This window comes from Pungitius pungitius, chromosome 19 (assembly GCF_949316345.1).
Source record: "Pungitius pungitius chromosome 19, fPunPun2.1, whole genome shotgun sequence".
Lineage (NCBI taxonomy): Eukaryota > Metazoa > Chordata > Actinopteri > Perciformes > Gasterosteidae > Pungitius > Pungitius pungitius.
This window is the reverse complement of record NC_084918.1, coordinates 10,239,996-10,253,949: the sequence shown is the minus strand read 5'-3', so window position 1 is coordinate 10,253,949 and position 13,954 is coordinate 10,239,996. Positions and strand designations below refer to the sequence as shown.

At 43.4% G+C, this 13,954-nt stretch overlaps 1 protein-coding gene across 1 annotated transcript; it reads right to left on the bottom strand.

Moving 5' to 3' along the window:
• Positions 1–422: 422 nt before the first annotated feature.
• On the bottom strand, positions 423–3,389 carry bloc1s5 (biogenesis of lysosomal organelles complex-1, subunit 5, muted). Its single transcript, XM_037456560.2, has 5 exons — positions 2,905–3,389; positions 2,626–2,708; positions 2,031–2,151; positions 1,559–1,617; positions 423–1,325 (listed from the first exon to the last, which is right to left on the bottom strand). Exons 1-5 carry the CDS (start codon positions 2,921–2,923, stop codon positions 1,155–1,157), a joined length of 453 nt encoding a protein of 150 aa, XP_037312457.1. The 5' UTR covers positions 2,924–3,389; the 3' UTR covers positions 423–1,154.
• Between the last annotated feature and the right edge of the window lie 10,565 nt (positions 3,390–13,954).

Sequence of the window (13,954 nt, the reverse complement as noted above, 5' to 3'; positions counted from 1 at the left end):
AACACACACATGCAGGCGTCCATTTGCTGGCACCTCCTTGCCCTCTCTGATCTGTGACGCCAGCCATGTCCGACTCACTCACTCACTCACTCACTCTCTCTCACACACACACACACACACACACACACACACACACACACACACACACACACACACACACACACACACACACACACACACACACACACACAGCAAGAATGTGCATGAACCTGTCCAAGAATCCCCCATCATCATCATTAAAAGTGCGGCGAGTGTGACATTGACCTCGGGGGGTGTCCTCGTATCGCCGGCTTTATGTAACAACTTTTCTATAGGATGTGCTCTATAACCGAGATACTCAGGAGGTGAGCATTTCCACTGGATGCCTGTGTGCAAATAATAGGATAAACGGTGAAGCAAAAAAGTAAATGGACAACACAGACTTGCACAGAAAATGATTTAAAGCTTTTTTTCTTTCTGTTTAAACAAAATACAAATATTGGATTTGTGACGGCAAAGCAAACAAATAACAGTTGCTGCAGATCAATCATTGTTGGTTTCAGCAAAGGCCTTTTATGATGAAAGTTACTTCATAGACAGTTGGTTTACTTGAAGTTAATGTCAGAGGTGAAATGTTCCAAACACAAGAGGGCTGGTGAGGAATGACTTGTTCTGGAAAGTGTTTTATTTCAGCTTGTTTCTACAACACTTGACTGGTGCTTTAAACACACCGGCTCAGACAAGCTTTTCTAACATTTAAGGATCTGGCTTTCAGTGCTGAAAACATCTCGCCGTGGTGCCAGACTCCAGGTTCCTTTCAACTTGAGCCTGACGCAAATTCATCATCAGCAACCTTCAGGCTGGCATCAACTAAAATCACTAAATGTTGAAAACTTCACAGCCAAGGAACAACCAAATGATTGCTTGTTTAAAAATGACATATTCATATTTAGAGTTACTGTGAAAATTCTGTCTGGTATAAGACAGAAACGTGTAAGTTCGATGGCCTGTGAAATCCCACTTTGTTTATTTCTATGATTTGGGAAACGTTGAGTCTTGTGCAAAACCTCTGGACCTCTACATTTCATGCCAGCCATAAACTTTGGTTCGGATTGTTCGTCCATAACAAAACGCGTTGAATAAGAGAAGATATTCCCTCACACCCTTGCTACTGATTAGGGGGGGGGAAACTTCAAGTCCTTCTTCTTTTCGCTGTACTGCGTGCTGAGTTGTCCTACGGCCCTGGCGTGCTCCTCATCCACCTCCTCTTTTAATCTCTGCTGCTCCTTCAGAAACTCTGCCCATTCATCCTTCAGACGCTCTATGTTCCCCTGCAGGTGGGTGCTCTGGAAGGAGACGGGAACAACGGGAGTTTCTCTCAATTTTCCCTCTCGTACTACTTCAGCTGTCACACCGTCTTGCATTCATACACTGATAATATAAGACAGTGTAAACACAGCATTGTGGTTAGCATTCATACTAAATGGGCCTCTTATATCCGATAAGCTCACAATATCATAAATGAACGTAGTCTGCAATCAAAGAATATGATAATGTGTCCAACTCTGCTTCAAGTCACCTTCTGTGCCTCTAGCTCCCTCTGCTGGACTTGCTCTGCCATGTGATTGGCAGCCTCCACTGTGGGGGAGAAAAAAGAAATGTACTTAATATTCGTACTGAACGTTTTCATTTGATCGAACACAAAATATACAGTAAAAGTGTTAATATGTTTGTAAACTGTTAATATATTTGTTTGTCAAAGTTGGTTTCTTGCGTCGTTGTAGAACCATAGGCATTCAGAAAGGAGCATAATTACATGAAACAGTGTGTTGTTCAATGACTTCAAATGATCCGTTATGATGAATTATGATTCCGGTCTTGAAGCATTGTAAGTATTCATCAGTACGCAGAACTATAACTATATAATAATTACTCATAATTATAATTATTGTAAAGCGGTTGGCCCAACAGTGTCTGACTAGATCAAGTCAAGCATACATAGAAACAATCTTACCGCAATTAACAAAGTGTGACCTTAAGAGGAGACTTACAACGTTTAACAACACCAGACAGCATGCACTCTATCTCTGTCGGCAGCATTTGCTCATTTGCTTCCAGGACCATTTTGTTGAGGTTCTCCAGCAGTCTGCTCTCCCTGTGTCCACGTTTTTCCTATCGGCAGCAGAGGAAAGCTCACTGTTGTCACAGACATACCACACGGAAGACTGAAAACTACAAACATCTTTCACTGGGTCATAACATTTTGTATCTCTCCCACTAAAACGAGGGAGAGAAAGAACAACAAATGGTGTTTGCACATCGGCTGTTCGCCCTGCCCACCCAAATTCTTTATCTAGCAACATATTTGTATGTATTCATAGTAGCAATCGGATATAGGTTTAGTTACCGCTTGTTTTCCTCATACTGAACTGCCTTGATATGTAGATTCTGAGTATCTAATGCAAAGCCTAATGAGTGACAGCAGGGTTAAAGGTTACACATCGAAACTATTGAAAAAAGTCCAAACCTCTGTCGTCAGAGGCACTTGACCATGAAGACGTCACATTTGCAAGTAATGCCAGAGTTTCAAAAAGGCATGCAGCCTCATATATAATAAGACGTATGTGTCACAGTCATGACAAGTACCTCAAACTCTCTCACAAAGTAGCGGACCTCTGCATTGATGATTGGTCTGTGGTCCAACAGTCGTGACTGGATATCTCCCACATCTGCAACCACCTCGCATTACAGTCAGTTTAAACACAAATAATACAGGATGAAAAACATTTATTACAATAAGTATGATGTTGAACAACACTATAATAACTCCTTTGGAAGCAGTGCTTTCTTGTCGTGCTGTTGATAACCTGAATGCTAGAAAAGGTAAGAACATTAAAGGTAAACAGTGTCGAAATAGACACTCACCTTTAGCCACCTTGTCCATCGGTACCAACTCTGCTGACTCCTTGGTAAGTTATGTCTTCTATGCAGCAGCTAGCTCAACTAGCAGCTAGCTCAACTAGATGCTATTCACCTGCTAGTCCTGAACGTCCCAAATGCTAAGCTAGCCGGTCTGTCATCGATGTAGGTTATATCTTAATGATATAGTAAGATATACAAGCTACGATGCGATACGAATACGAAAACTGCACTGGTCTTTTGCTAATTGTAGTCATGTGAATGGAAGTCAGCTGAGTAAATATTCACTACTACTTCCGGGTGCAAGGCCGTGGACTGGTGGAGAGCGACTCTTGCGATCATAAATAAAATTAGTCCGAAAATCTGTCTTGTGTAGTCTTCAGATAATCTACAATAAGATGCTTTTTCCCGCGAAAGTTTGAAAATTCTGCAAAAGCTCATGTGTGCATGTGTCTAAATGTTTGGGTGACCGAGGACAGCAGATGTCAGTATTGCTCTGCGGAACAAAGTGAAGCAAGAGTCTACTTCAAACTCACTGCTACACGTTACTTGTTTATTCATAAAACTGGGCAATTATTAAGTATGTAATGATATTTATAAATAAATATAAACGTTTTGTCCTGACTTATTGATTAGAATAGTTAGTATATTATTCCCAATTCTGTGTGAACTCTTCCCGAATTGGGTAATTTTAATCATAATAATTTTACGAAATCAATACATTCCAACTAACAGTCTACCCACGGATGGCAACTAATTTATGAATGCTTTATCAATTATAGCCATTAATAAGAATATCTTTACCAGGTTGTGATAAATCCCAGTAGCTGGTCTTTTTCAATCTCTATAGATATGGTTTATTAAGCATTTATTACAACCTTGCAAAGTGAGGTTATTAATGTATTTTAACGCATATGTAAAGAATAAATTGATGATTATTATATTATTAAGACTTCTCTTAGATGGACGATTGTAATACTTTTATAATAACTTCAGGCCCTATACCAAGACAAATGGCTTACTTCTACAGATTGACTTCTGAGTTGGGACATATACGCAGGTATTTGCAGTTGCTTAAGTACAACTTGCATTTATCAAGATGTCTCTATATTCAAATGATCTACAGTATGTTAGATACAAGAACATTTACATTATGTTTCTTTGTAAACACCACAGTCACCACAAGATGGCACTAAATGTCTCAAATGAGTCATCCAGGGCCGGTTGAACCTCTGTGACTGAATTATGTTGGATTAGGCTTTTGTTACACTTTATAAAATGTAAATATATTTGCATGAATGTTTTGATTAAATAACAGCCCTTGTGTTAAGAGCAAAGTACATGCAGTTATTCAGTGGGAGTGAGAAGAGGCAACGTTTGGGGCAAATGTAGCATATTAGTTGTCAAAAGTTTGTTTGTGAGCCCTGAATTCATTAGGACTGTCATGCTCAGGCAAGAGAAAATCATTAAGGCACCACTTAAGTCCCCCACTGTCCACATTGTTTAGTTAAACACATATTACATGCACCATTAGTTTTGATCTGGGCCTATTAAGAAGATTAAATGATTGATCAACAGCCGAGGGATAAAAACAAGCCCTTCACTGCAGCCTCATGTTTGTCTGAAGAAGCACGAGAGGATCTCTGACAACAGAACATGTCAGATCCAGCAAAGACCTCTGTGACAGGAGCGTGCATCCTGTTGTTTGGTTTATTCATGATTACAGGGGGAAATTAAAAACATTTAGATGATCTCTGAGAATGGCTGTAGAGGCTAGTTAAGTGCATCAATCATTATCATATTTAGAAAAACAGCGACATAGAAATATAATTTGGGATTTACAATAATAACATAAAATAGAATATTGAAAAAAGATACTATATGTTATATATTTTGTAGATGAGTGAAACTGTGACTTTTACAAATAACACAATTATGTAAAAAAACAAATCTAGTTTTTAGACCCAATTATACAAATATTAATAATAACAGCAACAACAGTAGTAATTAAGGTAATATATTACCCCAAATTTATCCATTCATTATTTCGGAAAAAAATGCACTTTAAATTAGATGTTGCACATCCGCATTGGGCTGGAAACACTGCGTTTTACAAAGTCCAATTCTTGTGGGAGAAAAAAAGTTTAAACGTTTTATCTCAAGTTGAGCATTACAGAATTCGGAGGGCAAAGCCGACATCAACATAACGAGGAAATATCTGTCCTTCTGATGCTCGGCTGCATTCTGCATGCGAGAGCTTGTTACATAAAGGCAGATCACGTATTTTCTGAATTTGTGTCCCGCTGGTCTATTAAGTGAATTCTACTTTTTCTTTGACACCTCTGCGCCTTTCTAGGACACTCTCCAAAATTGTCACTTTAAGGGTAAAGAACATTTTCCAAGTTATCAAACAGATTTGAAACTTATGTGTGGTAAATAAGGTGTTTTCTAAGTCTCTAAGGATCAACAGAATTCTGTTCCGACCTAAAAGCCATAAAGGATCGTTTCAATGAAATTGGGGCCGTTAACTGCAATGCAGCGACACTAGTCCCTTACCTTAGCCCATGATAATATTTTTTATGTATATTTTTTATTACGTATTTTGAAAAAGTAATCATACAAATACATCATACATGTAGTCATACAAATCTTGTTCGCATACAAATTTGTATGCGAACAAGATTTTGTTAGTTTGGTGGGGAAGTATGAATGAAGTTAACTAATCTTGAATTTATAACTGTACTGTGTACACATATATCCCATTATTTCCTATAACAGAGGCTAGTACTTAAAATAACTCACTGATCATTTTTATTGCCTGTCTGCACCGTACCCACTACACCAGATCCCAGACTTTTTTCCATGTCATATAAGATTCAATACGTCTCCCTTATATTTTCTTTACACTTACACACAAAGATCTGTGCACAGTGTGGAGGACCAAAGCAGGCGTAACCCGCCCCCCCCCCCCCCCCCACCCCCCCCCACCTTGTCCCTCCTCCCATCCCTCCCGCCCCCTCCCAGCGCGGACATCCTAGCCAGTATCCAGATGATCTCCTGCAGCACTTCCTCATACGGTGCTCCAGCAGTTCAGTGGGAGGTCTGTGATTGTGGTTTACCACACAGGCCCACTGGCCCCGCGAGCTCGCCCCGGTGACGCTCTGGTCTCCGTCCCTCTCTCTCTCTCTCTCTCTCTCCTCCTCCTCCTCCTCCTCCTCCTCCTCCTCCTCCGACCACACGGCCCCTGTAATGTCGGTGCTCACATTACCCACTGGGTATAATTATTCTGCATTTTCCATTTTCTCTCTCTGTCTCTCTTTCTCTCCCTCTCCCTCCTTCAACTCGGATGGGCCTCGACACCGAGGTCCAGGAGGAGGGCCGGAGGGCCAGAGGGGGGGGGGGGGGGGGCGCTGCTTTGTGTTCACAACATGCTGAACGCCGCTCACTGCACCGTGGCTCTGAACAGGTGGGGGATGCTGATGGGAAAAGGGGCCAAGGGACGAGAAGGGAAGGAAGGGGGTGGAGGGGTGGTCTGAGAGGACCCTCTGCCCCCCCCGCAACCCACCTACCAGCTTCTGCCCTTCTCCCTGTTCACGTCCAGTTAGTCATTTCATTTACGACCTCTCTCTTTTTCTCTCCCAGTCCCTGGGCTGCAAGCAGGTCGTGTCCCTCCACCTGCTGGAGGGTGGGGTTCTCCAGAGCTGTCCACCATGGAGAAGTGGTGGCGGGGGGCGAAAGCCACACAAATTGAGTAAAAGATACTGTAAACACTTGAAAAATGGAGTGCAGTGGAAAAGGTAGGAACCCAAATAAACACACTGAAGGCCTTTATGCAGCGGCGCTTTGCAAGTCACTGTGTAGCGTGACACTATCCCGCTGTCACTCTGTCCCAAGGCCTGATGGGAAAACACAGTGGCGGAACATGGCTCACAGCCTGAAAATCAACATATGTACTCATCATCCTGCGCTTTTCAGGGAAGGGAAGATATTTCTCTTTCACAGCAAAAAACGGACGAAACCTTGTCAGCCTCATCTTGTGATGACTGCCCCTCATCCTTGGAGCTTGAGATCGGCACTGAGGCATTGAGGGAGGACTGGAGGTGTGTGTGCAGGGGTGGGGTGGGGGGGGGGGGACCAGTGTGTCGGTTACGATTAGTGTACGCGGCGGGCCCCCGCCGCCATTTCGGGGGACTCGTCCCGGTGATTAACGGGAACCGCACTGTCATTTCTCCCATGGGGATCTGTCCCCCTGTCCTCGTCCGTCCGAAAACACAGGGGGGGGGTCGTCTATTTCTCCGAGAGGCAGTGTCGAAGTCGACTGAGGGCAACAGGCTGGGGGGGAGGCCACAAACCTGTTGAGGCGGAGCGTCCCGCAAAGTGCCCGCGATGGAAGTGACAGATGGCGTCGTGGAAGGAGCGCTGGACGAGGAAATCTCTCCGTTAGCGGGGAGCGAGATTTGCTCTCCTGGCCGCAGCGTTTGAAACCCATACACAATCACTTTAAGGACACACACACACGCATACAAGCACACACACGCACACAAGTGCTGCAGCTCGAGCACAGAGGAGTTGAGGGTAAGCGTCGACCAAGCTCAACTTGATGGTTTTTGAAGTTTTTTCTCAGTGTGTGTGTGTGTGTGTTCGCTGATGTTCGACATGGGACAGAGCAGAGGAGGAAGGCAAGTTGAAGGAAAAAAGGGGGGGGGGTCTGCCCTGGGGTCACACACACACACACACACACACTTCTCAGGCTGCTGTGGCATGTTTGGAGCAGTGCCTCGTCAGATTAGGGCCATGCTGGCTGTGTTTGATGGCCAACCTGGACAGACAAGGCCTGCCAGGCACAAACTGCTCAGGCACATGATGTCAGGGCGGACACAAACACACACACAGACACATCCGCACATACACAAAAATTATCCCGCGCCAGACCAAAGAGACAGATGACACCCAGCATGAAGCTAAAGCCAAATCTGTAAGCATCCGCTGCGATCCAGCTGGCTAGCCCTAGGGTACCTGTCTCTGCGAAGTGGAATCAGCGTCACCCCCGTGAGCTGTCAAATTAGCTCACAGGGCTGGAAATGCTGAAGAGATTTGGCCCCTCGTTGTGGAAGAGCAAAACGAGAACGGGGGGAGGGGAGGGGAGGGGTGGCACTGTTAAGAAATGTTATTAATTCATCGTCCTGTTGGGACAACTCTCTGCAACACAAATGAGGAAAGGTGGACTTATTAGTGTCGGCCTGGTGATGAAGATGCACACAGGACACATGGACATATACGAACACACACACACAAACACACACATATATATACCCCTGTGTGTTCCAACGCCAATGGAAGAAAACATGCACGCACATACATGCTGATACGAGGAGATGCACATGCTCAGACACAGGAAAAAAGCAGTTGCAGGCACACATGCCTCGCATTCACATATATGCGTATCACACCTAACACACACACACACACACACACACACACACACACACACACACACACACACGGACACAGTGCCAGGGGCAAGTTTTCAATTACTGCCAGTGCTAAGCAGTCACCTGGGATAGATGTACAATGTTTGAGTGTTAAGGCATTTCCACCAAGATTTCCTTTTTCTTTTTTTTTAACCTCTTCTTTTCCCAGTTGTGAGACAGCGGTGAATGTCAGGCACATGATCATAAACGACATTAAATAAAACATGAAATGTTTCCTCGTTGAACGTTTACATCCCAGGAAATGATCAAGGAGGGCCTGTCTGAAAAGTGAGATTTGCAACAACTGTTGAATGTGCGTGATTGAAAGGCCTGAGGATTCAAGTTGTCAATCTTGTCAAAAAGAGAGCACGTATTTGCTGTGAAAAAAACTGGAAACGAGGTTCATTTAGTAGTGCAGTAGTGCAGCTTAATAGGGAGAAGGGAGAAATCACACACAAAATGAACTTAGATACACAAAAGATGTAAGTAAGAGCTGTTGATGTTGTCACCTCATTATTAAGATTTAGTGCTTTAAAAAGAGAACAGTAAGCCATTGGGCAGAGATGAGTTTTTTTTTAAATTATAAAATTAGGACCATACTATTAATTCATTGTTGGTCTCACAAAAGTCATTCCTAATGAGCCGTTTCAAAGAAAATGTTAACAATGCATTTTACAAGGGAGGTATAGAATTACAAATCTCTTTTATGAGAAGACCCCCCCCCCAACCCCTCAGGGGGCAAACACCTGGTGGAGGTGGCCCCCCATGAGCTGAGTCCTTACCAGCAGCCCCCGACAAATTAAGTTGTTTATGTATTTGCTGTAATAAATGAGAAATCAAATAGTGATGCACTGCTCAAGAACACATTGGTATAAACAGAGTTGCCTTCATTTCACTCCCTGATGTGATACCGGCACCCAAAGCAGGATAAGGACTATAAATGAATAAATAAATAAATAAATAAATAAAAGATAGCTGCCGAGTTTCAGCCAAAGTGATGTCTTTCCGGTCTCAAAGTGTCCCTGCCATGCTGCGGCGCTAAAGGCCCCAGCAGGTTTTTCTGTGTGTGTGTGTGCGTGAGGTGACATGGACAATGTGAGGAGGATGGTGAGGAGGTACGGACTGCCAACAACGACACTACTCCCTGGTGTGTGTGACAACATGTTGACCCCTACTGAGAGCCTGCCCTGATACAGATCAGAGTGGGTGTGTGCGTGTGTGTGTGTGTGTAAGATGGAACCTGACAGGAGTTTAGCACTGATGACCACCACGGCAAGAGATGGCAGCACTCCTCCTTGAGGGAGATACTGTCACTCTTCTGTGTTTGTATGAGTGTGGGTGTGCGATTGTTCGTACTCGCAGAGCTTCTTCGGGCTTGAAAAGTGTCATTCTCATTCCTCAATTTGGTCTTTTTTTCAGTTCACTTGAGTGGCGTTGAAGTGAAGTTCTTCACAGGACACTAGTTGGCCTCACAGCTTGGAAATGTAAAAGAATGACACCAAATACAAAAGGGAGCATGAGGTGAAACCATTCCCCCCGTCTTAAAATATTTATTCTGTTGACCCCCCAATGAAACGATGGAATCATGGTCCCTACGCCTGGGTGGACAATGTCAACGTTATCAATTACAATGGTAATTGATAACTATCTCTGGGGTGCAGTTCAAGGTCGTTATTAAAGTGAAGGTGTGGACCGTGAGTCAGGAGTTTTTCAACCAATAAAAAACTAAATCAGATGATTGCACCTAAATGACCCTGGCAGTAAGCTATGAACAGACTCAATTAAAAAGAATGACACACAATGCCCTTCTTTTTTGTCAGTTGAACCAGCGCTATCTTAACTTCTGTCTCATATCAATACCCCAAAACACATGGACATGTCAACACACTTTTAGTCTTAATTTCAGAAAATGGAAACATCTGCATTCATTCTCTTTGGTTGTATCATGTTTTATTGTATACTAACAACAACTTGTTGAAACAGCTTAGGAAAAAACGCACACCAGTCGCAGTCATCTTTGAACCAGCCAAAAGTTATGCATGGCAGCCATGGGGCACTTTGCATTGCCATCGCGGCTCCTCTCCCCTCCTCCCTGCTGATGTTTGTCCCCAGAGGAGCTCTCTTAATGTCTTTGACTAAACTTCAGCCAGTCTTGGCAGTGACGGTGCCCCATAGGAACACAGTTGAGAGGCAACCAATGTGATTGTAATGGAGGGTTTGAGGGTAGAGTCTATCACACTGTGTCACCCATAAAAGGCACAAAAGCCAAGTGGCGGGGTGCATAACACTCCTGGCTAACACACATGAAAAGTCCTATCATCTACTCAACAGTACTATTGAGCCGCTGTGTGGAGAGGGCAGGTTTTTTAAATGTTGGTTCTTGGAGCTGTGTCACACCCACCAATGAAGCATTGCAGACCGCGGTGTCACGCTAACTGTAGAGGAATTAATTGTTTCTTCAATCAATCCCTTGTGAAAAACTGACTCTATAACGCATTCTGGTGCCATGATGAAGAATGTACTTTCTTTTGAAAGCGTGCAAGAGTAATTTAATTGGATGAAATCCTTTCCCCTAATGAATGCATCGCCTTTATTTACAGTGACTAAAACCTTACGGTCGCGCATCATTGATTTTCTTCACATTAAGCTGCATCATAAATGATCTGATTTGTGTTATTGACATTTTACAGACAGCTCATTGAGAGTGGAAAAAAAACGTTCCCCCCCATCATCATGCAAATACATTTGTGATCCAATTTAATTTTCAAAAATAGACTTGTTTCCTCCACAGCAACAATATTGCTATGAACCCCCAATATGATTAGCCTTAACACACAAGAGGGTACTTGATGACCATGTCATTAGCATTACAATGGCAGAACAGTGTGAAATGGCATTAGGACTAATAACACACCACACAAGCACCATGTCAGCACTCTGTGTACATTAACCGAGTTTCTGAGTGTGTGTGTGTGTGTGTGTGTGTGTCTGTGTGTGTGTGTGAGGTATTGTCACATGCTCCTGTCCCTGAGGTTAGTGGATGAATTAAGGCCATAAAGAGGAGCATGACAGCTGGGAAAGTCACAAGGGGAGTTCACCAACGTCGTAGAGAAGGCAAAGTTTCCCTCCCCGTGGGCATGACCTGAGTGTTGGTGGACATACATGTCTGCATCTTTGTGAGAAAGCATGATCGTCACACTGTGTGTGTGTGTGTGTGTTTTACTAAAAGGGGCCTGTCTGAATACATGTACGCGTTAGTGTGCGCCTCCGTTAGTGAAGGCCATCCTGAAGCTAAATGCCACACACTGGAATCCATTGTGTGTCTTATCATCGCTCTATCAGCTCTTTCTTTGCTGGCTCGCCCTCCCACCTTCACCCCTGAGGCGGGCAGCGAGTGTGTGTGCGTGTGTGTGTGTGTGACTGTGTGTTTGTATCCTCAGGATTTCACTTCAAAGGGTGGTGGTTTTGGATGGGTCAAAGTCAGTGAAATGCTGAGGCCCCTTTGAGATGAATTGATAGTTAAAACCGCTTGTGTGTGTGTGTGTGTGTGTGTGTGTGTTTGTGTATAAGCCGCAGACGCATATCTTTAGAGGATCAGGAGGTACAGAGATGACTTTGTGCTTTCCTGGCCAAATGTCAATTTCACACCAACTTCATTTGCGGGTGCTTTTTCATGAAGGCCACTGATCAGCTGTGTGTCATGTGCTGTTAATTTTAGCCGGAATAAGGGTTGTTTTTTTTGGTTTTCCCTCCAGATCAAAATGCCATTCATATTTTAGTTTAACAAGCTGTACACAAATCAAGGACTGTCCCCCTGGGTCACTAACTTATAACCTTTTATCAGGGAAAAACTGGTCTTTACGACATTTGAACTTCATCAGCAATGCGTATTTATTCTACAACCGTTCCATTCACTAACTGCCTTCTTCTGAGCACTTGGATTTGAGGGTTTGAATCAAAGCCGCTGGCCCTTCAACAACAAGGCCCACTGGCTATTGTACTGTAAGCCGAGGCTGTAATTCATTTCATGGGGCACAGCCAGAGAACATGAAAGTGTCCCTTAACAGCACTGGAGAATAAGCTTCTCTTTAACCTTTCAGGGATCTGTTTGTCTTCTGCTTATCCATGGCTGTCACTCTAAAAACACACATACTCAGCACATTGAGTTTACCCCTTAAGCTGAAGGTTTATCAATTATATTGTACAATGCATCAACTTAAGGAATTTACAATGGTTTGTGTCGCTGGAGGAATTAATAGAAATAGAAATCGCAACTTTGAAGGTACATTTTCTGTCTTCTCTAACCAAATATTCAGTCACATTTGACAAATGGCATGCAAATCGTGAGCAGTAACTAAGTAATAAGTGAAAAAACACCCAGGAAAGACTTGAAATGATTATTTATCTGATTAATCCACAATCCTTTGCATTTGAGCAGATTATTAGGTTTTGGATCTGCCCCCCCCCCCCCAACAAACACACACACAAAAAGAATAAACTGTGTTTCTGCTTTATAATCCCATTCCCACAATATCTATCAACATTGAGGTACTGTTGTCCTGTCACTCATCTGAGCTCAATAAAGGATGATATTTTGCACTAGACTTCATAAGCCCTTTATTGTATTACATTTGTCTCCCTGGTACTTCAGGCTGAAAGTATTGTGCGAGGTCATTCGTGACAAGAGTCCTAAAGAACCAGCTGGTTTTCACACAATAATAATAAGGCGAGGAGGGAGGGGGCAGTGGGGTCATTAAGTTAACAAGTCATATCCAAAGTTAATAATATGAAGCTTTGTTCATTTTTTTCTTTTTTGTCATCAGCTCCCTTTTTTTTATCATTAGGGAAATGAGACGCTCTGCCTTTAACTCCAGGTTTGAATAAATTAGTCATCTCAAATTAAAACCAAACTGTTATGATATAAAAGGGCGAGGGATAAATAGTTGCATCGTGCTGGTGACGTATGCAGATGAGTTTGAAAAATATGCAAATAGGGAGTGTTGTTGTTCTTTTTTCCCATGGAGGTCAAATTACAGTAAATGGCTGAGGGCAGTGCTGTCTGCTCTCTACCCACCCAGGAGTCCCTCTATTAGCTGCTCTAACCCCCCTCCAAATATTCTCTATATGCCTATTTGAAATGCTGTCCTCCCTGTGCTGCACTTTTTATTTTTTTCCCTCAAAGTACACCCCCTGTCACAGGGTTTCAGCTGCAATTACTTTTAGTATCACTTCTCAGTGAGAAGTCAACTTCCCTGGAGGCTTCCTATCAGAACCTATTACAGCAGGGGGGCAGGCTGAAGTTAAGTGGCATGACCTGTGGGTTGGATGGAGCAGAAGGACGGGTGGTGGGGGGGAGGGGGGGGGGTGGAGGGGTGGGGTATAAATGTATGGCTAATTTGTGGAACATTTGAATAAAGGGAGACGAGGACTGTGACAGGACCAATGAGAAGTCAGTCGATGGCCAGGAGTAACGTATCATGGAATTGTTTTAATGGCTGAAATGTTCAGATCTGTGCCACTCAGAAGACAGAGATTTTTTACGTTTTGCCACAACTGCTGAAGGCCCGTTTTTTGAGTGGGATGGC

Bases quoted from the DNA above. Each gene is read 5' to 3' on its own strand.
- bloc1s5 (XM_037456560.2), bottom strand. The intron at 2,152-2,625 runs GTACTTGTCATG...TGCTGCCGATAG, and splicing joins ACTTTGTGAGAGAGTTTGAG to GAAAAACGTGGACACAGGGA. The intron at 1,326-1,558 runs GTGACTTGAAGC...GTCTCCTTCCAG, and splicing joins GGGAGCTAGAGGCACAGAAG to AGCACCCACCTGCAGGGGAA.